Below are 26,954 nucleotides of genomic sequence, written 5' to 3'. Positions count from 1 at the left end.
ATCTGTGGGGGCTGGCTACTATACAGGCCCTGGGCAAGTGTCTCAGGCATCCTTAATCAAGAGCTTCACTATCAATAGACTAACACAACACACACACACACACACACACACACACACACACACACACACACACACAAGCATTATACATAGTAATGTTAAACATTTTAAAATTTAGTCTTCTGGGTACTAGGTACGTTCTTCCAAGCTGAAGAATGATGTCTTTCTTCAGTTTTTGAACAACTGCTTTGACTACTTCTGCCTCATTATTTATGTTATCTTTTGTGGAAAAAAATTATTTTTGGGAGAAAATATTTGCAAGCTACATAACTGATGAGAGATTAACATCCAAACTATATAAAGATCTCCTACAACTGAACAACAGCAAAAACAAGCAACCCAGTTAAAAATGGGCGAAGGACTTGAACAGACATTTCTTGTCCCCAAGCACATAAAAGGATGCTTGATGCTACTGAGTTACACACTTAAAAGTGGTTACAGTGGTAAATTTTGTTGTGTGTGTGTGTTTTGCCACAATGAAGAACTCCTTTTTCTTTATGTGTATATGTTTATCTTTTATATAAATTAACTTTCTGCCCAAATTTCCACTTTTTGCTCCACTTTTCTGCTTCATTTTGGTAAAAATCCTGGTGTCAGTATTCTGGTCCACCATGCGTCTTCGTTCTGCTTGTGTTGTTGGTTGACAATTCATGATAGACTCCTTTGCTGGAAGTCATTCCCTTGAGAAGCTGGGAGGTATCGCTCTGCTGCTAATGAGAAGCCTGATGCCGTCTTTCCATGGATCCTTTTTATGTGACCTGTCCTTCTGTCCCTCCTTGTAGGAGATTTAGGAGCTTTCTGGTTTTTCACTTTCCTTTAGCTTTGCAATAGTACAACGAGTTGCGGGCCTTTTTATAATCAGTATGTTGGAAGCTGGAGGGAATCTTTCAATCAGGTAGATCACGTCCTTTGGGGAGTTTTCTTCTGTTATGTCTTAGTTTGCTCCCTCACCACCTTTTCCCGCGTGCTGTCTTTCTGGAATTCAAGTATTTGCATCGTGCAGTTCCTAAGCTGCTTCTCTCATCCATGTGTCTTTTGTCCCTGTTTTCTCTCTCTTTGCTTTTTTGTTCTACTTCCCAGGACGTTGCTTTATCTTTCAAGATTTTTAGTACCTTCTTTCAGTTCTGCTTCCATATTTTTAATTCCAAAGAGGTCTTCCTTGTTAACTGGGGATGTTCCTTCGTACGGCATAAGGCTCTTGCCTCATGAATGCAACATATTCTTATTTTTCTAAAAATATTCATTGTATTTTTCCTTCTTCATTTCACAGTAACCCTGTTTCCCCAAATTATTTTTGTAAGCTTTTAATTTTATGATAGTTTTAGATTTATAGACAAGTTGTGAAGATCATACAGAGAGTTCTGCATAACTCACAACCGGGTCCCCTGTCGTTAAACAGCTTACACTAGTGTCACAACTGAAAAGCCAAGTTCTTTCAGTTCTTTGTTTTGGTGCTTTTCTTTCACGTTAAAGGCTTTTTTCCAACTCTGTGGTGACTCTCAGGTAAGTATTTATATTTAAGAGTTAGGAAGATCCTGATTTATAAAGTAAATGGGTTTTCACTGGGCTTTAATAAAGCCTTCTCAGAGACTATGGTAAAGTCTGTCACTATGTTAACATTCACTTTATTCAGTGTCTCTGTGTGGGCAGGAGTCCAAGGTAGGAAAAAAATAAAATTTTAGAAAATGTTTTTAGATTTTCGAAGTATTTTTCCAAGTATACTAGAAATTAATACCCGATATGATCAAATAGAAGTAATATCTAAGGAAAAATGATTAATAGGGAAAACGGGACAAGTTTAAAGTAAAGTTTTAGGGTGCCCTAAAGCAAAGCCTTTGTGTCTCCTCGCCCCTGTATCTGCACTCACGTCCATTTCTATTCCGGACCTCTGAAACTCAGATCCAAACATCCACCTGCCTGTGGGACATCTCCATGTGGGGATCTAGCAACCGCTTTCAAACTTGCTCACCTTCAGTCTTCCCCGTCTTAGAAAATGGTGATGCCGTTCACCCAGCGGTTCCAGTTAATGACCTTGGAGCATCCTTGATCCACCGTTCTCTCCCACCCCACAGCGGGAAGTCCTATCCACTCTACCTTCAAGGGATGTCTCTGGCAGGACGGCTCCCCGCTTCGTCCAACTCACCTGTGATGGTGTCAGTGTCAGTTTCACCCAGGCTGTCAGTGCTCTGGCATGAAGGTGACAAGTCACTTCTACTCACGTGGCAAAGGAGTGTGACCTTACCCCATGTCTGGAAAAGAGCCAGAAGCATTTAGTGAATAGCAAAAGGCTCTGATGCCTGGCACACAAGTTCTTAAGACCGAATCTGCCTGGCAGGGGAGATACATGATCACAAAGGTGGTTTTCCCAGGGCAAGCCTTATCCATCGCACTCCGGACGTGCTGACCCCTGTGATGTTCCCAAACGTGGGAAACTTGACCACATGATTTGTGGTTGTGGGGGACTGAGTTCGCGCTTTCCCCTGATTTTGCGGTGCAGAAAGTAGAGCTGTTGTGTGTCCTTTTGCTTTCCTGTGCGGGCACCCCTCGGCTTTACACTTAGTGGCGAGCTCTTGCCCATTCTTCCCGGGGTCGTAGGCTCACTGTGTGTACCACTCCTTTTTGTTCTATAGGCAGTTTTTGGATCACTCACCAAAGGTCTCCTCACGACTCCTGGCGGACATGAACAGAAGCTGCCCACCCGTGGCACCGTTTCGGGTCGCTTTGCAGCAATTGCTCAAGTTTTTACTTACTTAAATTAAATCAAGTCGTGGCTGCAAGCATGTGGTACACCACACTGCCCTCACTCAACGCCTTGGCCACCAGGAAGCCATCGTCCCTGCCCAGCAGTCCAGAGCGCCTGCGGCTGCAGGGCACGAAGGGCATTCAGAAGCCGCCAAGTTCAAGTTCAGCCATTTTTCAGAGGGAACAACTCCGGGCTGGAAGGAGAGGGGATAAAGGTCCCTGTTCAAGGGCACCCAGCTAGTTAGAGACGGCGACATGTTGTGAAAGAAAAGCAATTGTCCGCCTCTTGGTTTTATGGTAACAGATTTTGTTTTATTATATTGACATTGTGTTAATTTGTAATTTCCTTTTTTTCTAGGAGTTGCAGTTACTTCCTGTGGTCTGGCTGCCACCCATCCAGGTACAGAGAAGCAGGGGTAAATCAGTTGTGTGGACTAGCACCCCTGAACCCTTCACCGTCTCTTAGGAGGCCTGTTAGAGTCAGTGCGTTTTCTCTGGTCCTCTGAGTAGGAGCTGATGGATTGGCGTTGCCCTGGGGAGCCCTGGGGCAGAGGCCACCCCAGTTCTGAGGTCACCGCGAAGACCCAAGGTCAGGAGTCCTGGGTCCTAAGCAAATTTCTGCCTCTGTTCCCTACAATGAGTAAAATATAAACATTCTTTCGGATGACTATTGTTAGTGTTTAAGGAGAATCAGTCTTCTCTTAATCAGCGATCTTTAGTATTTACACTGAGCATCTAAAGAGAATATCTTTATAATGAGCTCAAAGGCCATAAAAGATAAATATCTGGAGTGCAGACAATGATCCTCGTGGCCTAACTTCTCTTGAGGGTTCACTGAGGCAAGTGGGGGAGCCCCGAATGGGCCCTGTGTGACCCTGCGTGAGCTGGCCGCGTCTGGGCTGGAGACAGCAGGGCAGCGCTTGGAGTTCCAGGTGTGAGCACCGGGCCCTAATGTGCCTGGGCCCCCAGGGAGACTCACCGCAGCAGCAGTCATGGACCTTCATCGCCCAGATGGACCGTTGCTCAGTGTGTCTGACCCTGAATCGCCAGGCACCGCAGCTGACCCGACGCCAGCCATTCCTGGCCGGATCTGCCCTGGCTTCCGCGGGAGAACTTCACTCCACCTTCTGCGGAGAACTGAGTTTTACCTGCTTGAAAGTATGAACACCATTCTGTTCTTTCCAAGGAAACAAAATTTAGTCAAAATCAAACGGCCAAAAGAAGGCACAACTATCTAATTTCAGGGGGAAGGGAAGAAAGAATGAAGATCTGGCATGTGCATCCCCGTAACTCCTCATTACAGCCTCAGCAGTGACACAAGAGCAGAACTCGTCGTGCGGGGGTCCAGACCAGGAGAGAGCCGTGAGCTTGTGTTGGTCAGGAACAAATTTCCTGGCACAGAAAGACTTAAGCTGGGCCTTTTAAGGAGGAGGAGGACGAGCTGAGAAGGGTTTTCAGGAGACGGGAACAGCGTGAGCAAAGGCACGAGGCTGGGAGGGGCATTTTCCACCCAGCACAGTCAGTGACCTTCCCCGGTGACTGTGAAGACGAGAAATCAGAGCTCTCATGTCCTACCGGTGGTCAGGGGATGCCCAGGTGTCCCCTCTTCCTGTTCCACTGGTTGAGACGAATGGCTTGCATTTGTCATTCTGGGAGCAGCTTTTCACAGGCGGTGAGCGTTTCCATTTCAATGACCCACGATCACACATTAGCAGTCCTTACCAGTTCTGTATATCAGAGTTAAGTATAAAATTACACACGTATTCATGTCTGCACACCACTGCATACACACGTGCATCCGTGTCCGTGTATGTGTGTGTCCTGACGCGCTGCTATGAATATTCCCAGGGGAATGAGATGTGCTGATACAGAGAAGTTCTGCTGTAGTATCTTCCTCTCTTCCTCACTTCTTTTCCTCTCTTTTTCCGTCTATTACATTTCTTTATTAGATGAAGACCCTGAAAGAAAGGAATCTCATCGGTCCTCCATGTTCGATTGTCAAGGAGCCCGGGCTCTGGATCCAGCTTAGGTTCCAGGTGGGATGAGTTCATGGAATATATTTTTAAAACATTAAGTTTGAGTCTTTCAGGAGAGCTGCAGTGGGGGCAGGAGGCCACAGTCCCCCAACTGGGAGCCCAGTTGGCCGGGTCTGGGCTGCTGTCCTAGCTTGAAGGCTCTCAGCACATTAAAAAAAAAAAATGCCTCTGCGTTCTTAGTTTCTCATTTGCACCACAGGAATGACTGTGTCCTCTTAGATTATCATGAAGATAAAATGGTTTCATAACTATGAAGCACCTGGTGCAGTGACAGACAGTAATAACTGGCAGTTGTTGTCATTGGAGAAGTTCCAGTTTTACTGGGGATGGAAGGGCAGGGGAGCCATTACCAGAAAGTTGGAGGATGCATTCAGAGCCAGCTCAGGGAGTGACCAGGTGACCAGCCTGGGTCTCCAGCTGAGAAGGGTCAGGCATGCATTCCAGTGGCTTCATCCGGGTGTTCTAGGCTGGAGAAAGCAGTCACAGGTGCTCTGAACAAAACTACGATCAGAGCGTAATGCAAAAGATCTCCAGGTCATGGTTCTGCTCTCACCTCCCTTCTCCCTCCCACATCAACAAGAAAGGTTTAAAAGGAAGGCGGCAGAGAGTTGGCACAGGTGGCTTTGTCACAGTGAACAAGTGTGACCTGTCGGTGGCTGCGCTCCCTCCTGTGCTGGGTGCTTCACGTCCCTGGGTGAGTGTCCCAACTTTCTCGACCTCAGTTTCCCGATCTGTACATGAAGGGGCTTTGACAGGGTGCTCACTAAGATTGCTTAGATCGATGGAAGTAATCAACAAACCAGTCTGCAGTAAGAACAGAGGAGAGTGGGCAGCCTGGGGAGAGCTCCTAGGAGGGCTCCGGTCAACCATGGTTTTCAGGACAGTTTTATATTTTGTCAGAACAAAGAATATCAAACATGATAGATACACAGTCCTTCAAGGTTTCACAAAAGTCAGATTGGCACGTACACAGAGCGTCAGTATGGCCGTGGTGCCTGGAAAGGGAGCCTTGTCATCAGAGCGTGACGTCCCAGGAAGGGGGGAATTCATTCCTGTCGTCAGAATGGACACTGTACTCCTGGACAATGCCCCCTTGTCTTCAATGGGTAAAACTGACATTCAGTGTACATTTGATAAGCCACAAGACAGCCTGTGTTTTAGTTAGCACAAAGTTCAAGCCAATTATGTATAAGCTGGAATGCCTTCCACATACCTCAACAGGTGAACATTTCTTTCACCACTCACCACTGACTTGCCTTTGTGGCCACCGCAGCGAACTCTGTCTGCTTGGGTGAGCCTCAGGGTTGCTTGAAATGAATGGAATCGGCCTGGGAGACAAGGTAGAGTTAGCCAAGTGTGAAGGGCGTGAAGGGCAATGTAACAGCCCATCATGAGCCGCCGTGTTGGTCCAAGCAGTAGGGCCTCCGAGAAGGGCTCAGAGAGGAGGTGGTGGAAGGAGGGCAGTACTGAGGGGGCCCAGGGGGGCTCTAAACTCCTGTAGTCCTTATCCTGCCCACTCCTCACAATTACTTGATTTGAAAGTCAACTTGTTCTCCATCTTGTACAAATTGCTCTCCAAATCCAAGGTCTAAACTCTCCCAAGGTGGAGCCCCAAAATACTTCCTTCACCCAAAGTCTGGACTGAGCTGGATTCAATTTGATTTTTTAAATGAAGCCCCATTGTACTTTCTTTTTTTTAATCTGTAACTGCCCTTTCTTCATTCCAAGCGTATGAGTGTTCAGGGGTGTGGCAACATTTGTCCTGAGCCCAGAGTGCATCTTGTTTGGGAGGGAAATGGTGAAGGAGCCAAGGGAAGGAGGAATGTCCTGATTCTGGAAAGACCTGATTAAAATGAAGTGCCAGTTTTCTGGAGTCAGACATTCCGGATCCACAAGGAATAGGACAAGTTTGACAGCATCCTGATCTCCTTTGCTGGATTCCTTTGGGCTGGATTTCTCAACGGAAGGTTCACACAGTGGCATTTAAGAGGTTTACAAGGCTGCCCACTGTAGCACTGTGTTCCTTTTTATCCCTGTGGTTAAATGTAGCTTTAAATTAAAACTGCATTTCCTTTTAAAAAAGTATTTATTTCATTATTTTTTTGTTAATGGAGGCACCTGGGATTGAACCCAGGACCTTGTGTATGCTAGCAAGTGCTCTATCACTGAGCTGTACCCTCCACCTCCCTAAAACTACATTGCTATGGAGAGTAAGTGGTTTTCTCAAGCCAAACCACTGCTGTTGACAGCATGAGTTCTAAAACATTTTTCAAGTTTCCAAGGGAATGAGCCGGTGGTTAGAAATTCGCTACCATGTCTAAAACACTTCCGCATTCCCTGTAAGGAGAATCAGCAATGTAATCACCATAAAAATAATAATAGAACAATGTTGCTCATGTCTTTGTTACTTGTGGTTATTTTTTTTTTGAAAGAATAAGCTATTTTTCAGAGCAGTTTTAGGTTCACAGCAAAACCGAGCACAAAGTATGGAGATTTCCCGCATATCCCCTGTCCCCACACAGGCACAGCCTTGTCCACTATCAACATCCCTCACCAGAGAGATATGTTTGTTACAACTGGTAAACCTACACTGATACATCATTGTCACCCCAAAGTGCAAGGGTTATACTGGGGTTCACTTTTGTGTACATTCTGTGGGTTTGGACAAATGTATAATGACATGTATCCACCATTATAGTATCACACAGAACAGCTTTACTGCCCTAAAAATCTTTTGTGTCCCAACTATTTATCCCTCACTCCCTTCTAACCCTTGGCAACCACTGATCTTTTTACTGCTTCCACAGTTTTGCATTTCCAGAATGTCGCATAGTTGGAAGCATATAGTTTGTAGCCTTTCCGTACTGGCTTCTTTCACTTAGTGATATGCATTTAAGATTCCTCCATGTCTTTTCATGGCTTCATGGCTCATTTGTTGTTAGTGCTGTATAATATTCCACGGTCTCAGTGTATCACAGTTTATTTACACATTCTCTTGTTTAAGGATGTCTTGGTTGCTTCTAAGTTTTTGGCAATTAGGAATAAAGGGGCTATGAACAACCATGTGCAGGTTCTGTGTGGTCATACATTTTCAGTTCATTTGAGTAAATACCAAAAGTTTGATCACAGTATGTCTTGGTGTGGGTCTCTTTGAATTCATCTTAGTTGGAGTTTACTGAGTTTCTTGGATGCTTATATTCATGTCTTTCTACAAATTCGGGAAGCTTGTAGTCATTATTTTTTCAAGTATTCTCTCTGCCTCTTTCTCTCTCTTTTTCTTTTTCTGGGACTCCCACAATGCATATGTTGGTTCTTTTGATGGTGTTCCTCATTTCTTTTAGATTCTGTTCATTTTTTCTTCAGTCTTTTTTCTTTTTGTTCCTCAGCCTTGATCATTTCCATTGTCCTGCATTTAATTTAGTGCTTCTGTCTTCTGCCTGCTCAAAACTGTCTTTGAACTCTTCTAGTAGATTTCTTTAATTTCAGTTTTTGGACTTGTCAGCTTCAGAATTTCCTTCTGGTTTCTTTTTAGGTTTTCTATGTCTCCATTGATATTTCCAATTTGTTCATAGATGGCTTTCTTGACTTTCTCCTCTTCTTCCTTTAGTTCTTAGAGCATCTTCTAAGACTGTTATTTTGAGGTCTTCGTCTGACGTATGTTCTGTTAAGTGTTTTTCAGGAACAGATTTTGCTGATTTTTTTTTCTTTTGAATTGGCCGTACTTTCTTGTTTCTTTCTATGCCTTGTAATTTTTTTTTTCAAAATTGGACATTTGAATTTCATAATCTGGCAACTCTGGAAATCAAGGTTTTCCTCCTTCCCCAGCATTTGCTACTTTTGTCATTCTTTTGGTTTATTTTTAAAAATATTAATCTGGCCTCTCTGTGCTGAGAAGCAGCCTGTGGTATAAAATCAATGTCTTCTTCGGCTTTTCTGAGTCTTTCCTTGGGTATGCACAGCCACTTTCTAATTTTTTCCTGTATGTAAACTTGTTTTTGAATGTCCTAGTCTTTAATGTCTGGCTCCTGAATGAGGAAAAGCAAAAAATATAGTGGGTATAAAATGGTACCAGCCATTGAAATCTGGAAATCCCATTAGCCAAAGGAGGAGGGGCTTGCAACAATGGGAGGAGATGCCACTACAATGGCGCCCTGTCTCTTCATCTGCGTCTCTGTAATCAGAAGCAGCTGTCGACAATCAGAGCACAGATCTCCCACGTTTGGAGCAGAGTCCGTTTTGCTCATCCTGTCTCGCACAAGTTGTATTCAGGTTGCTCAAGGAAAAGGTGTGCAGCTGCCTGCCACTTGGCTGGAGTTGGGGGGTGGGTAGATGCTACTGTGTTAAGAGCTGAAATTGCCCAAAATTGACAGCAATTTACCATCCAAGACTTTCCCCAGAAGTTGCAAGCCTTCAATAGGCTCCAGATTTCCAAAATAGTTACCTCAGACAGACTCTGTCAGTGTAACTTTTGTCTAGGTGGAGAGACAGATTCCTGGCACATCCTTCTCTACCGTGTTCCCTGAATTCCTCCTTCTAGACTTTTTTCTCCAACAATGGCACCACCGCGTAGTCCCAGGAGCAGGGTATGAGGGTTCCAATTTCTTCACATCCTTGTTAACACTTGTTATTATCTCTCTCAATGAATGTTTCACGATCAATGAACAAGTGATGGGGAGGGACCAGAGAAACAGAAAAGGACTGTTGAGGAGAAAATGGATTAAGTGAAAATTCTGAAAAAAAAGTGAGCAGGGGGGATGAGAAAGAGTGGTAGGGGCTGGGTAGGAAAAGGCTGGAGGAAACTAGAATATGAACAGGGGCAAATATGAAGTAAGAGGAAAGACAAAAGCAAATGTGGGGGCTGGGGAAAGGCCACAAAAGTGGAAACATCTGGACAGCTGTGTTTAAGGTGCCTGCTGGAGGCTGGGGGACTAAGAGGCCAGAGGCCAGAGCTGGAACTGAATTTGGCTGTAGCTACACTGACAATAGTTCAGAACTTTATTAAGAAAACTCAAGTGCGCCTGCTGCTCAGTGACCCGAGGAAAATACCCCTTTGCAGGACAAGACTTTTGGTTTCTCGCGCTGTAACAATTCTTCTTTCATTGCAGAAGAGAGAGATCTGCTAAGCTGTCACTCAAGAATACCATGAGGCTGGACCCTTGTCTCCCCAAGAGGCAATTTATGTAAGTTACACGGGAGGGAAGAAAAGCACGAATGGTCTGGTGAAGCCCGTGTGTCTGTTCTTGGTCATGATAACTTTGATACGCTTACTATTTGGTGATATTTCTCTTAGAGGTGGCCCACCTCTCTGAGACCCAAGTGAGAAGAAAGTTCTTTTTTTCCGCACAAACTCTCTTTTAGGATTTCAGGGACACAAATATTCAAACTTCTGGTATTGTCTGATAGGTCTGAGGCTCTGTTCCTTTTTTATTTTCCAACCTATTTTTCTCTCTGTGGTACAATCAATCCACTGCACTCAGTTTTCTGTTGCTGCATGACAAATGACCATACACTTAGTGGCTAAAACAGCACATGTATTAGCTCATAGTTCGTGTGGGCCAGGAGTCCAGTCACAATTTAGACCCTTCTGCTCCGGGTCTCATTTAGCTGCAATCAACGTGTTGGCTGGACTGTGTTCTCATCTGGAGGCTGAACTGTGGAAGGATTCACTTCCAGTTGTTTCATGTTGTCGGTGGAACTTATTTTCTTGCAGCTCTATGGCTTTCGCTGGCTGCCCTCGGATATTGCAGATTGTCTGCTTTTGTAATGTGAGCTTCTCCAGTATGGGTACTTACTTCATCATGCCCTGAAGGAGAATCTGTGCTAGCAAGGCAGAATCTTATATAACGCAGCATAATTGCAGGTGGGAAAACCCATCACTTTTGGCACGTTCTGTAGGCTAAAAGCAGGTTACATGTCCCACCCACCTTCAAGAGAATGAGATTATAGAAGAACATCACAGCGGGCACAGGATGGCAGCCAGAGACGTTCCGGTTCAAAAAGGGGGGAAAAATGGAAGGTTGAACGAGGAGTCACTTATCCATGCAAGTTCTGAAATCCAGGCGGATAAACATTGGTTTCAAGGCTTGGAAATAACTCTTGGCTCTACCTTTTGGCCCTTGAGTCTCTCCTCTGAATCATCCTTTCTTTATTGTTGAAGGTAGATTAGAAGGGAAAAAAAAAAGCGTCTCTTGGAATTCATTCTATTTACACCTGGTATGCAATTTCAGGTTTCAAGTTGACTCTGAATTCAGGCCAGGAGACACCTCGGAGGGGAACAAAAACCTCAGAACCTCACGGCTGAATTATTCTTACGTGCCTGCTGATTTCTTTCTTCAATTCACCTCTTACCACTTCATTTCAGAGTCCTCCGATAGCCGTTCCATGTGCTATGTCCAAGGATTTTATTTGCACTGAATGGGATGGAAGGTGCTAGTTCTATCTTCAACAGAACTGGAAACTTCCACTGTTCACTTAAACAAATTTTCAGTAGACAGAATAGATAATAAATATACATGATGCAAAAGAGCACATGACGCAAAAAGAGCACGAGTGAAAAATCTCACTTTCTGAGAGTCAGGCTCAGGAATCAGATATAAAATGCCTATTATGTGCTTTGCTTTACTATTTTTTTTACAAAGTTTATGTACATGTGTGTATGTCTGTGCCTTTGCATGTGTTGGTGTGTGGTGTACATGTGGGTGTGCCTGTGTAGTGTGTGTATGTGTGTGGTATGTGTATGTGTATATGTGTACACACCCATAGCAATGAGCACACAGAACGTGCACAAATTCTTTTCTAAATACCACTCCACATAAAAAGAAACGGGTCCTTGGAAAATTCTTGCTTCCATATCTAGGACAGTGAAAGAACAAGACGACCTCGGTACATCTTATGCCAGAAAACAATAAAGTCTTCGGATAATATCGAGCTTGTGGAAAGGACTTAAGAGTCAGCTTGAAGCGCTTCCCTCTGGCCAACAGGAGGGAATTGTCCGGAGGAGATGCTATGGGATGAATATTTTTGTCTCCTCCCAAATTCATATGTTGAAGCCCTAACCCCTAATGGGGTGGGGTTTGGAGGCAGGGCCTTGGAGAGGTGACTAGGTTTGATGAGGTCATGAGAGTGAGGCACCGATAAGAAGGGACACCAGAAGCTCTCTCTTTGTTTCTCGCTCTCTCTCCAGGTGCACATGAAAAAAGGATATGTGAGCACCCAGTGAGATGGCAGCCACCCACAAGCCACCAGAAGCCTCAGAATGAAACCTACCTTTACAAGACCTTGTTCTTGGACTTGTAGCCTCCAGAACTGTGAGAAAGAAGTTTCTGTTGTTCAGGTCAACCAGTGCATGGTATTTTGTTATAGCACCTGAGCTGACAATACAGGAGACAACTGAGCATCAGCATAAATTAGGAATAAGATGAGACAGGAGCCCATGAGTATATACTGATATAAATCAATTAGTGAATAAATAATAAGGGAGAGAAAAGGAAAAGCTGTTTCTTACAGTGAATGTCAATTAATAAATGTAGAAGGAATAGCAACACTGGAGTTCTGTCTTGACGGGCTATTAGTAACATTCAGGTAAGGAAGATCAGTGGATGAAAGTTTGATAAGGAGCAGGATAACTGCTTAATTTTGAAACACTTTCCTATAAAACAGCTTATTTGTTACAAAAGGAAAAAAAGGAAATTTACAAAGAATTAAAGAAATAACCTGATAACCCAAAGTGAATGTCACCAAGAATGGGACAAACGGACACCAAATATCTCCGGGGTGTGTGCCATCTTACCAGGTGCAATAGGACAGAGCATCAGTTTTAGGTGATTCCTCCCCAAACTGCTAGCATGGATCTAACCACATGGAAACCAAACAAAGTGATTGATCTGTAGTCTTCCAAGTCTCCACATCATAAAAGACAAGACAGACTGAGAAACGTCTGCAGGTTAACGGACGTGTCACCCAGATGCAACGAGCCGTCCTGGATTCGACCCTGAACCTACAGAAAAATAATTATGAAGGAAGTTATTCAGAAGATTAACCAGACGTGAACATGAGCTACGTTTGGTCAATAGCGTCGTCCGGATGCCGAATTTCCAGGTTTTTATTTCCGTGCTGTGGTTCTGTAAGAAGTGTTCTTCCTCTTCTTCCGTATTTAAGGGGTGACAAGGCATCTGAGACTTACTTTCAAATGGTTCAGAAAAATAAACCAAACATGGTGCGAGACAGTGAGAGAGAGAGAAAGACGAAGTAAATGGGGTAAATTAGTTACAATGGTAAATTTGATACAGAATTTACAGGAGATCTTTGTCCATTCTTATGCTTTTTTTTTTTTTTGCTAGTTTGAAATTTTATCAAAATTCACGGTTACCAAAAGGAAATATCTCAATAAAACAAAAGGTAATAAAAAAATTATAAAACAACTTGTAGGAATTCCTACTTATCCTATATACATATCTATTCATATATATTTCAACTATGTGCGTGTGTGTGTGTGTGTGTGTATACACGTGTATATGTAGAAGTTCACAATTCAGAGGCTGTGTTAAATGACGTGGCATCACGATGTCCACACCAGAATGCTCTCCCGGGTCTCTCCCACCCTGTGATACAGGGAAGGCTTTCCTCCTTTCCCACAGGCTGGGTCGTGACACAGGGTGGCCATCAAGCCTGCACAGCTGCGTCTTGATGTTTAACTGCCCCTGAGGCTGGAGCCATCTTTGGAACCCTGGGACAGGACCCTTCCAGCCCCAGGGAGCAGCAGTTGGCCTCACACCGCCAGCTTCTCTGGACTGCTGGAAGGCTTGGAGCGTGGCTGTCGGGCCTCCCTGCTCCACCGAGACCTCCAGGAGGGGAAACCCGGGGACTGCTCATGTCACTATGAGCAAAGACAGAGCTCCCTTATTCTGTCGGATGAACAATTATAAGCCCCTACAGGATGCCTCAGGAAGGTATGTAAAGCACACGCCTGCAGTGTTTTTCCCAGTAAATTTACCACTAATAACACAAGTACACTGGAAAAAACCATATGAGTGTGTTTATTCTTAGAGCTGGGTTTCAGGGCTTCTGCTTTCAAAAGAATAGTTTTCCTTAGATAAATTTCCGTTTTCTTTTCTTACAAATTGTAGTGGGAGATGGTGCTCTGACACAGAGGTAGCACTATGTTTAAAACACATCATGAAATTAATGAACTAGGAAATTAACTGTGTTTATTACTCTTAAACATTCCTCACCTCACGTTCTTGATGTATCAAGTCTAAAGTTTTGACTGAGGCTTCAAATTGTAACAGTTTCTGTAAGTTAACTCTTTTTTGTGTGTATTTAGCAATAAGAACAAAAAGTTGTGTGCCTGCAATGTGCAGATGTGTCTGTCTGTCTATCTCTGTATCTCCTGTTATGTATACACACACACACACACACAATTTTTTGAATGTATATATTTCGGATCCTTTTAACTACTCTGCCAGTTAAATACATACATGTGAATACCCCATTTTGTGCCTTCATTCAGGGATTTTTTTTTTAGCATACTTAGGCTCACATAAATCCTAGGAGCTAGAACCAAATTGGTTTCCAGGAATATGTGACCCGATACTGACATTACTTTCACTGTTGTGTTTGTTTCTTGCGTATGTTTTGGCTTGTGCTTGTCTTGTCTAAACTTACCTTTAATTGTGGTTTGTTCACGGGCAGTTATTTCCTTTTAATTTCCATAAGAATTTGTTCAAACATTGTTCCCAGTTTCCTTCTTTGATTATTCACATGCTGGAAAGCCCGCCCCAGAAAATATGTATTTTTTTTCTGCTGGAAGCCCTATATATCGTGTATTACATGCAGGTATATTTGAAATGCAGCCTTATTTCAATAAGTCCCATTATCATTACACTTATCACAAAAGCATCAGAATTGAGCCTCACAAAGTTTCTGTAGATCAGCTTTGAAGAAATGTATTTTTCAGGTACACCAAGTTCAGTATGAGAATCCGTGATGTTGCCTCTTATGATAAGGATGCAGGATGCTCTAAGTATCATTATCCTTCGAGGACTGCTGCTTTCACGAAGATCAGATGGAGTAGGGCTCCTGTATTCTCCCTGCACTTGGTCAAGAATTTTGATGGTTCCACCCCAGTCCTCGTGCTGATATCATCTGGAATTTTAGGTCCAGATTGTTATTTATTGACAGTATTTTAGGCTTAATCATAAATTACCAGTTACGTTGTCCCATGTTTCCCTCTTCATGAATTCAGTCTTTGTTTTGCACTAGCGTGCATCCTGGAGCAATTAATTCTTTCAGGAAAGTCTGTGTATAGTAAATTTTCTATCTCTTTGTGTGTTCAAAAGTAACTTCAGTTTGCTTCTATAGCTGAATTTTTATTTGCCAGCCTCAGAATTTGCTAGGGAGTGTAGGGCTAACCAGCTCAGTGACTGGGCAGTTCTGGGAATGAAGACTTAATGCTGTTACATTAATAAGTGGTGTGCAGCGTACATGACGCTTACCGGTAAGCTATGCCACAGGTGGGCATAGTGCAGATTTTCAGTGCCTACGTTAATAATTAAATTAATCTCTAATTAAGAGTAAACTGGAAAGGGACATATTGAAAGTTTGAGATTTGCAAATACTACTACATATGAAATAGGTAAACAAATTTCTACTGTATAGCACAGGGAATTGTATTCAATATCTCGCAGTAACCTGTAATGAAAAAGAATCTGAAAAGGAATATATGTATGTGTATGTATGACTGAAGCATTATGCTGAACACTGGAAATTGACACAGCTTGTAAACTGACTATACTTCAATTAAAAAAAAAAGAATAAACAGTTTGGAATAGTGACTTTTCTTAAGTCAATAAAACTGTCTTTTCCTTGAAATAATGATTTCCTCAACTACAATATCTGAACCTAGGAAGTTGCCTACTTCCACCCAATGTGCCTTAAATCTAGCCAGCCACTGCACATCTTCCAAGAGCATTGTGAAAACCCAGGTATATATTTTGGTAGCATCTCTAGATTTACACTCTTTTCTGTTGTTTGTAAATTATTTTTTTATGACTCCTTAAATAGCCTTATGCTAAGATTGGTGTCATATATCTTTCCTTTATCTTTCTTTAGGTTGATTTATTTTTTCCCATCTTTGCATTTTACATCTGTCTTTTACTTTCTATATTCTAGCATCAAGGATGAAAAGGATGCTCAAGACATGATCTTAGAAGAGAACAAAGAAGTGGAATCTTTAAGAAATTCCAGCTTGGTTACAGGAGCAAGAGTGAGTGTCAGTCTCAGCCCAGGAAGGCTTATAGAATGAAAAAAGGAAAGCTAAAATCGATGATAATAAAGTTGCTGAATAATGTCCGTTTCTCTAGATCTCAACCTACAAAAAGCCTTTTCATAAGAAATCAGCCCTGCTTTTTGGGAGGGAGAGGGGGAGTGGGCAGCTATCATAGTTACAAGCATAAAAGCCTGAAGTATAAATTTATGTGAACAGTTCATATGAGAACTGTTCATGAGAACTGTTCATATGAATCTTTAATACTATCCCCAAATTTAATGAAAAATTACACATTTTAGCAGTTTTTCTATTTGCTATTCAAGAAAAGTAATGGTCCTGAGAACCTCCTGTTTTTTTAGATGTGATTTTAAATTTTGTGACTATGAAGATGGAAATCAAAACCTACTTACCTGATTTTGTAGAAAATGCCAGGGGCAATGGAGCGACTTGATAAATTGCGTATGTCAGCTGTGCTTAAGCTGGAGTCGGCTTTGGACAGAGAGCGAATTTCCAGGAAGATCCCCCCAGAGGCTGCTCCAGTCTCTCTAACCTGGTGAGCTTGGCTGATCCATAATCCGGTTGCAAAATACTTAAAGTTACGTGTTTAGTCTCTTCCTATGTTATAAAGTTCAGGGTTTTTTTTTTTTTTAAAGAGTAGATTTTTTTTTCTATGAAGTGAAAAGTAATGAAAATTTGAAAGCAATCAGTTACTTTCAACAGGAATTAGTTGATTCCAGCATCTTTACAAAATGGTATCAATAATACCAAATAATACTGGAGACTGAATCATCTGTGAATAAAGTTTCTCTTGTTTTCTCCTGATTTACAAAATTTCCTTGATTGACAGGCACCCAAAATCCTCTAGTAAGAAATACCTTGTATATGTAGAAAAACATGCTTTGAACGAAAACAGAATGAGGCAAACTCAAAATGTGGCTGATTTCCCACAGACCTTTAACTTCCAGAGGGTCTACTGGTGTTGGTGTCCACGTAGTTTTTCATCATGGCTTGTGACTTGCGTGTTGCATTAAGTGTATTTTTTAAAGGGTGCCTCTCCCCATTCTGTTTTCTGGTTAGTGGAGCAATTTATTTTATTCCTACCACAAAAATAAAGCAAATTAAACTCCAGCGATGTGAGTGACAATATGATAATCATGCAAATAGACCGCAAATTAGCGAATGAACACATCAGTGCAGGGGAGGTGGTGCAATGTTGAACAGCACAAGGAAAACAAAAAGAAAATTCAAGCCTGTGCAAAAATATAAATACGATACCTGTTTCCTACATAAATGTGCCCCGGAACAGTCATTTTAAGAGATGAGAGCAAACATAAGTCTCTCAGGGACACTTTCATACCTAAAGCCTTAGTCACGTAACCTTAATCGTTAACATTTAGATCAACTTCAATGCAAGAAGCTGAATTACTTAAAGCCAAAAAGCTTTAAATGTTACAAATGATCCAGTTATGAGACCAGTATGCATTAAACGTGAAAAGAAAAAGACATTTCTCAGCATATGAATGATACACTGCAAAGAGCTATCTGGTAACTTCTGTGTAATCTTCTGGAATCAATATGTCATTTCATCTTATGCGAAGGGCAAAAGTCACGCATTGGCCCAAAAGTAGACATGAGAATCAGATTGAAAATGATACATTATATATATAATATACATATGAAATTTATATATAACATTAAAATGTTAAAATAAAATTTGTAAAATTTATTAAAAATATATCATATATGAAGAATGTACTATCCCATTCCTCCATTGTTTTGGGTCCCCATGAAACAAACTCTGATGCAGTTGTCAAATCTGTCTTATCTGGAATGTTGCAAGTGTGAAACTCAATTTGACTGCAGGTTCTAGCTGCATCACCCCACGTTCTAGTTATGCGCGATCCAACAACAGACCAGTCTCCAGCACTTAGCACTTAATGACGTCTTCCCTTCTTTCTGCCTCTTTAGGAAAAGGAAAGCCAGAGAGAAGTACCAATCCGACCTGTGGTTAGAAATTGAACACCTGAATAAGGGTGAGGACCTCAGATCTAACAGAGTGTGGGTCTAATTGTTGCCTAAATCAGCACTCAAGTTCCATGGGTCCAGCTGGCTCCATGGGGCCAGTTTACTACACAGGTGGGCGATTAGCTCTCGTAAGCCAGGCTGGAGCCCAAGATTTGCGTGTGTGTGTGTGTGTGTGTGTGTGTGTGTGTGTGTGTGTGTACTCTTACTTGGTAAAACATTTATTTGAACAGCCATTTGCTTTGGTTTTATTTTCTACAATTGAGAGACTGTTCTATCATAGTAAAAGCAAAATATTTTGCTTTAAGTGGAGCTGCCCTTCTTCAGCATCATGAAAGAATCCATAAAAACATTTCTGTAGTTGATGAAAAAACTGTCATTTCATACCAATCACTCCCCAGTTTGGGAATGTTCCCATGTGTTGCAGCGTGCTGCAAAGCCACTCCGGCGATGTGAAAGGCTGCTGTTGTCCAAACTGGAAAGAGTTGAGGTGACACATGTCCATGAGTTCAGAAATGTAGGAAGCAAAGTGAGGAGACATCATGGGAGGCTCCTGCAGACTTGCACTGGGACACTCGTGATCATCCTCCACTTTTGAGTCTCAGTGTACCTGCTTTAAGCCGTTTTCAGCTATTAAACTTTTTTTTTCTCCATTAAGATTTCCTGGACATTTGCCTGTGAATCTGCAAACTAAGAATGTGTCACGCTTTTTTAAATACATGAATGTCTGAAATATTTTTCGTTATGAGGTTATTAATAACATGAAAATTTAATAATAAAAAACCAGCTGTGGGATATTATATTTTCTTAACAAAAGCCATTTCTTAGGCAAATGAGTTAGTGGAGCTCCTGCATGTCTGAGTTCCCCTTTCCTTTTGTCCTGCAATTTTTTGGTTCGCCTTGGACTGGATCAGAGTCGGGTGAGCCTACACCAGCTGGTGGATATGCTGGAGGGGAGGGATTAGGGCACGAAGGGACTCAGGATAGGCAAACACAAGAAATAAATATTTGCCCAATAAATATTTGTGGGTCAACTTTTTTATGGGCAATAGGAGAAACAGTTAAAGAAAACTTGAGTACCCTTGCAACTTGAGAACCAAGAGAGATTTTAACTCAAGAGGAGTGCAAGGAGGCACTGAATGTAGGCTAAATGATGTAGTGTGTTCAGGTGTTGGAGGCCCAGGGGTGGGTCCTTCAGCAAAGAAGTCCAGGCCAGAGCCCTGCTTACTACCGAACACCAGCGGATGGGGTTCTTTGGGTCCCAAAACTCTGATAGGTGGAAGTAGTGATAGATTGGACGTTTTTTGAGAAGGAACCTAAAAGAGAAAGCCCCCGTATTATCACAATGCTTTATGAAACTAACTTTTTAACCTGGAGTTTTATTTTTACGATCATTTTTCCTCTGAGTGCTGCAGAGCAATAAAATCCTTGTGCAGTATTATGTGACATTTCTGAACACACTTCCTTATTTGACTGTTAGGCAATGTGTGTTAGCAATTTACAGCTGAAAAATTCACACTCCTGGCAATGTCCATTGCTCAAGTTATGCTTGTTAGAGAAAGTCTGGATTTGTGCTTTTTCTTCTCTAATAGTTAAATAAAATTACGGCCATACCTTAAGACTTCATTTTGCATGCTATATATTTAAGTTAGTACAATTGCCAAGTGATAACGTATGGAAGTTTAAAAAAATTCCTTTAAGGGAAGACACTTTGTAGTCAGGTGCTTTATTCTGTCTAAATAAGTAAAACCTTGATGCTATGATAAAAGTGTTAAGTATAATTAATATTTGTTTTATATCTGCCTATGTTCTTTTTATAGATAAGTTAAGAAATGCATACACTTGGTCCTCCATATCTGTGAGTTCTGCATCCGTGGATTCAACCACCCACAGATCAAAAATATTGTAAACATTCCAGAAAGTTCCAAACAGGAAAACTTGAATTTGCCGCACACCAGGAACTATTTACATAGACTTTACATTGTATTTACAACTATTTACATAGTAGTTACATTGCATTAGGTACAATTGGTAATCTAGAGATGATTTAAAGTATACAGGAAGATGTGTGTAGGTTGTATGCAAATACTGCATCATTTTATACTAAGAGCTTGAACATCAGAGGAATTTTGTATCTACGGGGGTGGGTGGGTACTGGAACCAATCCCCTGTGAATACTGAGGGATAACTGCGCTCGGTACCTGGGAGGAATAATTTGAAATTGGTTCCTGGAGTGGGGAGAAACTAGCAGAGAAAAAGTCGCCATCATTGGCATGACCATACTGCTGAAATCCCCTTTTGGGGTTTCCAAAACTGTTGCAGCTTTTATTTACATATAATACTATTAGGGAAAAGAAAGCAATGATTTGACATACAGGAGTTAATTCCTGAAAACTTACGTAATTTATTTATTCACTTTCATTATAAGTTTACCATAGCTTTGCTAAAACCTGTTGTTTCATTTGAGGTGCAGAATGCTTGGCTATATTAAATGTATTTAATATATAAAAATAAATATAAACATAGTTTGATTGAAATTTGTATAGCTGATGAATCAGACGATCCCCAAAAATATGGTCTGAGAACAATTTTAAAGAGACTAAGGCTAACAAAGGCATGAACGTTAGTTGCAATGTAGTTTAAAAAACGCTGTTGTCTTCCAGGTTTAATGCAGCCAGACCCAAGTTCGTCCTCCTTGGCACTGTTTAATACAACCACCAACGCTGTGGCTCAGTGTGAAGTAAGTACCACGCTTCTTAAGTATGTTTTCCAGCCACTTCAGAAGTCAGTGATGTTCTCAAAACAGCATTTTCTTCCTGCACTAAGACTGTTTTAATATCATAATTCCATGTCAGAGGACTGAGGGCTTGAAATAAGCACATAGGAAAGAGACAGTTTTCATAGAAATTCAGGCTGCAAGTTCATTCAAGTTGTAAAGTCATCTGTATTAGAATTAAAATCACAAACAAAACATTTCACATTGTGAGCTATGACACACAGACAGCAAAGGGTATAAAGCATCTCTAACCCACACTAGGGAGAAGACGGGACACATGGCTGATGCCGCAAAGCACGTCCTTCCCGTCGGCAGTAAGCCCTCCCTCTCTGCCGGGGGCGTCTGCTCCCCTGTGGCTCATGGTAACCATGTCCTTGCTTTTTGTTACATTTTCACACCCAGTATATGCGTCCCGAAACAAGAGGATTTCATTTTAGAATGCAGGTAAGTTTCTAAAATCATCCCATATACGTTCTTTTTGTCACAGCATTGAGTTTGTGAGTTTCACCCAGGTACAGCAATAAAATGTTCAACTGCCTTTCAGTATAACGATCCGTTATATGAATATACTGTAGTTTATTAACCCATTCTACTTCTGCAGAACCCGTGGCGTGTGTCTGACTCCTGTCAGTCAAATAGGAACTGTAACAGCTATTTTAATAGAGGCATTGTATTTTATTTATTTATTTTAAACAGCTGTACTTAGGTGCAATTGTTATACAATTGATGTACACACTGAACGTCTACAATGTGATGAGTTTGGACATATGCATACACTCATGAAACCATCACCGTAATCAAGGTAGTAGGTAATTCCATTACCCCCAACAGTTTCACTGTGTTTCTTTGTTGTTGTTGCCATTGTTAGAACACTTAGTAGAAGACAAACCCTCTGAATGAGTTTTTAAGTGCCCAACACGATACTGTTAGCTATTGGATCTCTAGAATTTATTCTCGTTGCGTAACTGAAACTTGATGCTCATTGGCAGCCAGTTCCCCATTCCCCCCCCTCCCCCAGTCACTGGCAACCCCCATTCTACTCTCTGCTTCTGAGTTTGACTGTTTTAGAGTCTTCATAGAAGTGGAGTCATGCAATGTCCATCCTTCGGTGACAGGCTCACTTCACTAAGCATAATGTCCCCTGGGTTTGCTCATGTAGGGGAGACGTTGGAAAACAGAGCATCGGTCAAACAAACAGCGGAGGACTAAGAAGGCAAAAAGCAAACACTGAGGTAACACAGGTGGAAGTTGCAAGGAGCAGCTGTCACCTCTGGAGCCTGAGAAACAAAACGAAGGGGTTGGGGTTTCAGAACCTAGAAGCTTAGATGTCGGCGTTGGTTCACAGAGTGTAGAAGGGAACTGCAGATGAGAACCAACTGGCGCTTGCAGGGAGGGCTCTGCGGGCAATTACAGAGCCGTCGCGCCCTAGACAAGAGGAAACACCCAGGCTTTACGGAGATTATGAGCATGGCTCTGGGTTGATGCTAATTTCTGGGACCTAAAGCACCAGTAATGTCCACCAGTCAGCTCGGAGCTACGTCAGACAGGTGATAAATGACATTTTGGGCTGGGACTGTCTCGCAGTGGACTCAGTGTGACCATGGATCTAACCTGCGGTTACTGAACACACAATGGGAATAAACACACTAAAAAAGTGATATGATCCACGCATGATCTCTGCAGCCTGGGGAGTGAGGGAGGCCTACTATGGGAGGAAGAGCCAGGTGGAAGCCCTGAGACCTTCTCTCTAGGATGGTCTGGTAGAATTCTAACCGACCTTTCAGGCCTTTGCCACCTGCTCTACATACCCTGTACGATCTCCTCGCCTTGAGTGTGGGCAGGACCAGTGAAGGTGACAGCATCTCATTCTAGTGATTAGATTACTAATCAGTTGACTGAGTTAATGAAAAGGGAAGCTATCTTAGGTGAGCCAGACATAATCAGGTGAAGGCTCCATAAGAAGTCTGAGTATCAGAGAGATGCTGTTCAATTGACCTTGTGAGTTTTATAGCTGCAAGGAAATGAGTTCTGCTAATTGCCACATGAGCTGGAAAGAGGGCTCCAAGCCTTCAACGGGATGGCAAACTTTTTGACACCTTGATTTCAGCCATGAGCGACCTTGAGCAGAGTACCCCGCTGTGCCAGGCCCAGATTCCTGACATGCCTAACTGTCAGATAATCAACGAGTATTGTTTTAAGGTGCCAAGTGTGTGGTAAATTGTCACTCAGCTGTAGAAAACTAATGCAAACAGTAAAGCAAAAGCAATGCCAACGCCCTGGGGGCAGTTTGCAGCCGGTAGTGTGAAGATTTGAAAAATGCAGGGCTAGGTGTCTTTATCAACCTTCCTTTAATGACCTGTTCGATCTGTGCAGAAGCACACAGATATTGGAGCATGCAGTTTATTGAAACTTCATCAAATGGGGAGTCTAATTGCAACTATTATTCATATCTGGAATATATTTACTGGAGAAAATACAGAAACATTCTTTGAACTTTGTCTGAATTGTAACAGGAACGTGCATGGCTTGGACTGTGCTGACAGCAATGGCGTTCCTCGGAACGCTTCAAACATCACTCATAAGTGGTTTTCAGCATATTTCATCATTTTTGCTCGAAGGTGGAACAACTTCATAAAACACACATCAAATCTGACCTTTTGTACACTCTTAGCTAGACAATGGGAATTCCCATGAAATACTGAACAAAGAATTCTTTTAAAAAACACTGTTAAATGGGGCCAGACCAGCGGACGCAGTGCCTGCGGTTGCAGCCACATGCTGGGCTCTGTAGCTTGGGGAGGCGGCCGCGGAGACACTCGGCCCTCACCCCCCACCCCCACCCGCGGGCCCAGGCGCTGGGCTCACCCAGCTCTGGGGCCAGCGGAGAGGGAAGCGGGGAACAGGGCGAGGCTGCAGGCCCGCGGGGCCTGGGGGCTGGGGGGGCGGGACCGGGAGCTGAGGGGCGGGGCCGGGGGTGGGGTGGGGAGAGGTGGAGGTGGGGAGGTGGGGGGGTGGGGTGGGGGGAGTGGCGGGGTGGGGTGGGGTTGGGGAGTGGGGAGGTGGGGGGCTGGAGGAGTGGGGAGGTGGGAGGGTGGGGGGAGTAGGGGGAGTGACGGGGTGGGTGTTGGGGGGTGCGGCGGCTCCCCGCGCAGCTCCAGGGCCCTGGGCATCCCGGCAGGGCCTCGGTGGCCACGGTGGCCACGGCGCCATCACCCGGAGCATCACCGCGCTGCGCGCCCTGCCGGAGGCCGGCGGCAGCGGGGCCTCCCCGCCCGGCCACTTCAAGGACCCCAAGCGGCTGTCCTGCAAAGACTGGGGCTTCTTCCTGCGCACCCACCCCGACGGCCGAGTGGACGGCGTGCGGGAGTAGAGCGGCCCTCACATCAAACTACAGCTTCCAGCAGAAGAGAGAGGGGTGGCGTCTATCAAGGAGCGTGTGCAAGCCTTGCTGTGAAGATCCCCGGCTTCTAAATGTGTTACAGACCAGAGTTTCTTTTTCGAACCATTGGAATCTAGTAACTACAATACTCACCGGTCAAGGAAATTCTCCAGTTGGCATGTGGCACTGAAACGAACCGGGCGGTGCACACTTGGACCCAAACCAGGACCTGGGCAGAAAGTTACACTTTTTCTTCCAGTGTCTGCTAAGAGCTGATCTTAATGGCAGCCTCCGATCATTTCACGTGAAAGAAGAGGTATATTTAGAAAGTTGTTAATGAAAGGAGAAAAATGTGTACAGCTATCTGCTCAGTTTGGATAACTGGCCAGATAACCTTTGATAGTAAAATATTTAATCTTTGCCGTAATTTAAAAAATTCCTGGAAAATGTATAGATTTCCATTTTTTATACAGCATTTGCCGTTATCCAGTGAAGCTTACTTAGAGCTACACTCTTTTCATACGTTTGCTTCATTTGAAAAGAGATTTTTAAAATGTGCACACACAAGTTTTCTTCACGAAAGTCATAGACCTTAGAAAATTAAAGTCAGATATTTAATCCAAATGTCCACTACTTATAAATATGAATTTAACACATTCCTGTCACAGTTTTGTAATTGTCTGGCAGTTCCTTGTGATAGAGTTTATGGAACAAGCCTGTGTAAACTGCTGGAAGTTCTTCCATGGTCAAATCAATCTTGTCAAATCCTTCTGTGTACCCGCACAGCCGTCTTGACCAGGCCACTGAGATCCAGCGACTCACACCGTAAGCATTCTTGCTGGCAAAAATTTATCGTCAATGAATATGGCTGTAAGCGGCAGATGAAACACATGTCTTGACTTCCCAAAAGCTCCAGGATTGGTGTGTTGTTGCCAAATACTCAGGAGGGACCTGAATTCTGATTTTATACCAATCTCTTAAAAAACTTCTTGAACTGCTGTACCTCCTAAAGAAAAAACAAAAAAACACCGAAAAGTTAGGATCACATTTTTAGAAATTTAAGCACCAAGATTTTCAGATAAAGTAGTATTACCGAAGGGTTCAGAAGCAAAACTTTACCCTAGGAAAGTAGTTTCTGATATAACTCTTTGCCTTCTGGACATGATGAGATACCAAAGAATTTTCTTAGCACCGTGTGTTTGAGAAGCTTCTGAAGTCCTAGAGCAGATTCCTCTGTAACCATTCAGTCATGTCTTCTGGCTCTCCTGCCAGTGGGATCCCACCGTGGTAACTTTTGGCATTTTGTGTTTTGAGATTCCAGAGAACTTGGATTCGCTCCTCCAACACTAAAAATGCCACCGTCCTTTATCTCATCAAAAGTTTTTAAAAACTTGCGATTTTTAGAATTTTATAATACAGCAAGGGTCTTCACATTTTATAAGGTTGATTTTTTTTAATAATAGGCAAATTTCTGGGGCAGTATTTTTATTGCCATTAACATATTTTTTTGTAGTGCTTTTTCCAAATATCCAGATGAACCTCCTACGTGGGACTTCTCTAACTCTGATGCTTCGTCACTGTCTCCCAGAATGTTTATGAGAAGCCCTTAAATTAAATACCCTTTAATGCCTCTATTTCCTTGTCTGTCAAATTGTAAATTATATTTACCTTTTGAGTAGTCCTGCTGGTGAAGAACAGGCAAGGAAGATAAAGTGAGGGGAAAATGTCTCAACTCCTGTGTGCTCTGAAATAGACTATTTTACCAGTTCCCTGGATATGCTCTTGTTTACACCCACCAAGAAACAGCTCTGGAAATAGACACAGGAAGAGTGAAAAGAGTTTAAAAATGCAGACAAATGTCTTTTTTAAGTTATGTGCTGACTCCCCTCATAACTGAGATTTGCTATAAATTAAACATGGTTAGAAATTACATTTTTAAACTATAAACATGAAATAATTTATATGTTAAGAAAAAGAAAACTTGCCTTAATAGGAAAAATAATTCTCAGTGGTATACATGTTTGTTACGCAGTTTGTTACAGATTGTGGCACTGATCTTGAGTTTTACTTGTTATTTGTTGATCTGACTTAATCTGAATGCTTATTTTTATTTAACCGCTTTGAAAAGTTGACCATGGCGGGGTCTAGTTTAACTCCTAGTACCGCTAATCAAGAGTTTGGCCTTTGGTTCCTGAGTCTAGCCGGTGGGTTATCGAAGCACAGGATGGGGCTAGTGAGCAAATCCGTCTTGCTCAGCAGTGACCACAGCCGTTGATTCAAAATCAGCGCGGCCTGGGTAGTTTGATCAGTTTAATCTGCATCATGGTACCACGGACTAGACCAACAAGTGAATGGGCGACGTAATGCTTCTGTCTCTAGAGGGGACCCTTCCCTCTCAAGATCGAAATCTGTTTTCCAAGGATTTTACCGTAAATTTAAACTTTTTATCCAGTTGCAGTGCTTTATTCTCTTGTAACATCATTATTATTATTTTTCTTGTACCATTATTATTTTAATGTACTGGAAGGTAAATTGAAATAACATTTACTATTTTATAGGTTTGAAAAACACAGAAAAAATCGAGAGTTTTGTTTTTATTTTTGCTGGTTGGAAGATATGTTTAAATACATCCTAGTGCGTTTAAATGGAGTTTGTATTTGTTATTTCTCTTTTGTG

The 26,954-nt window shown here is 42.5% G+C and overlaps 2 protein-coding genes and 1 non-coding gene across 6 annotated transcripts in view; all 3 read left to right on the top strand.

The window, feature by feature from the left end:
* The window catches only part of LOC102543114 (serine/threonine-protein kinase MRCK alpha-like), a 55,870-nt gene that overhangs the window by 3,903 nt on the left and 25,013 nt on the right, over nucleotides 1–26,954 (top strand). The window contains exons 5-15 of one of the 4 annotated variants that reach the window (XM_072952713.1): nucleotides 3,158–3,199; nucleotides 3,769–4,471; nucleotides 4,749–4,835; nucleotides 5,420–5,529; nucleotides 9,941–10,015; nucleotides 12,019–12,932; nucleotides 13,472–13,783; nucleotides 16,005–16,098; nucleotides 16,524–16,654; nucleotides 18,070–18,134; nucleotides 20,787–20,863. In XM_072952713.1, the coding sequence (XP_072808814.1) occupies nucleotides 13,713–13,783; nucleotides 16,005–16,098; nucleotides 16,524–16,654; nucleotides 18,070–18,134; nucleotides 20,787–20,863 (438 nt within the window). In that variant the 5' untranslated portion in view covers nucleotides 3,158–3,199; nucleotides 3,769–4,471; nucleotides 4,749–4,835; ... (2 more) ...; nucleotides 12,019–12,932; nucleotides 13,472–13,712. Of the gene's footprint in view, nucleotides 1–2,129; nucleotides 4,472–4,748; nucleotides 4,836–5,419; nucleotides 5,530–8,801; nucleotides 10,016–12,018; nucleotides 12,933–13,471; nucleotides 13,784–16,004; nucleotides 16,099–16,523; nucleotides 16,655–18,069; nucleotides 18,135–20,786; nucleotides 20,864–26,954 lie in introns of those variants that run through there. The other 3 variants (XM_072952710.1, XM_072952711.1, XM_072952714.1) reach the window with 3 other exon arrangements.
* LOC116286154 (U1 spliceosomal RNA) lies at nucleotides 2,378–2,540 on the top strand. Its single transcript, XR_004195917.1, has one exon. It is a non-coding gene; the product is annotated as a U1 spliceosomal RNA (small nuclear RNA).
* Nucleotides 23,009–25,746, top strand: LOC140690582 (fibroblast growth factor 2-like). Its single transcript, XM_072952455.1, is given in 2 exon segments — nucleotides 23,009–23,105; nucleotides 24,004–25,746. Coding segments are annotated over 2 exon segments (648 nt in total). The 3' UTR covers nucleotides 24,555–25,746.

Source organism: Vicugna pacos, chromosome 31 (assembly GCF_048564905.1).
Source record: "Vicugna pacos chromosome 31, VicPac4, whole genome shotgun sequence".
NCBI lineage: Eukaryota > Metazoa > Chordata > Mammalia > Artiodactyla > Camelidae > Vicugna > Vicugna pacos.
Note: the sequence above shows the minus strand (reverse complement) of the source record. Positions and strands in the feature narration are given on the sequence as shown.